Source organism: Pygoscelis adeliae, unplaced genomic scaffold (genome assembly GCF_000699105.1).
Source record: "Pygoscelis adeliae isolate BGI_AS28 unplaced genomic scaffold, ASM69910v1 Scaffold120, whole genome shotgun sequence".
Taxonomy (NCBI): domain Eukaryota; kingdom Metazoa; phylum Chordata; class Aves; order Sphenisciformes; family Spheniscidae; genus Pygoscelis; species Pygoscelis adeliae.
Genome location: NW_008824032.1, coordinates 1,539,229 through 1,540,093, shown reverse-complemented (window position 1 = coordinate 1,540,093; position 865 = coordinate 1,539,229). Strand labels below are relative to the sequence as shown.

At 40.0% G+C, this 865-nt stretch overlaps 1 protein-coding gene across 1 annotated transcript in view; it reads left to right on the top strand.

The window, feature by feature from the left end:
* The window catches only part of LOC103922087 (cystatin-B-like), a 4,575-nt gene extending 3,710 nt beyond the window's left edge, over positions 1-865 (top strand). Inside the window, exon 3 of the mRNA XM_009330164.1 lies at positions 49-865. Coding sequence (XP_009328439.1) covers positions 49-177 — 129 coding nt within the window. The 3' untranslated portion in view covers positions 178-865. The remainder of the gene's footprint in view (positions 1-48) is intronic.

Sequence of the window (865 nt, the reverse complement as noted above, 5' to 3'; positions counted from 1 at the left end):
GAAGGCTGCTGGTACTCCATGGAACTTACTGGTTTTCATGCTTTGCAGGTCCATGTTGGCAATGATGAGTTCATGCACCTGCGGGTGTTCAGAAGCCTTCCTCACGACAATAAGCCACTGAGTCTCCACAGTTACCAGAGCAGCAAGACTAAGCATGACGAACTGGCTTTTTTCTAGCAAGCTTATCTTGTCCGTTTTCCTAATGGTTTCTTATGTGCATTTTCTATAGGCTGCAAAATGTTGATTCCTGTGCCAACAAAGGAGAAAAGAAAGTGTCTTTTTTTAAACTTAATGCTGGAAAAAATCAATTGCTTTTATGCCATTCCCTTCCTGTGCAATATCTAAATTTTAGAGTCACATGGCTCTCCTTTCACCTCCACTAACGCAAACCCAAGTAGCTGCACTGACTTCAGTGCAGCTGAAGCACGGAATACCGTGGCTGAGTCCTGTTTATGGACTTCCTTGGTCTGGAAATTGAAAGGGGAGTGATGCTCATGTATTTGCAGCAAGGAGCAAGAGGAAAACCTGAATCTTTTCTGTGCTGTTTTGCAACTGTGAATATATCTGTAGATTTAAATTGTACTATGTATTTTATTCGCAAAGACCTGAAAAGAGATTTGAGCTGAAGTGATTTTGAAAGCAAGAGAAAGAGGATTGTAGTCTTTTGAAACAAACATTCCCTTGGTAATCATGTTTATCCTCTTGCAGCAGTAGGATATAATGTCCAGTAGAGGGTGTATGAGTTTAAAAAAAAAAACAACTTGCTTATTTTCTCAGTCCTAAGGAAGAGTCCTGGAAAGGAACTTAAGCTGGACAAGCATTTCTGCATTAATAACAATAAATATTTCTCTTGAATTGAGACGGC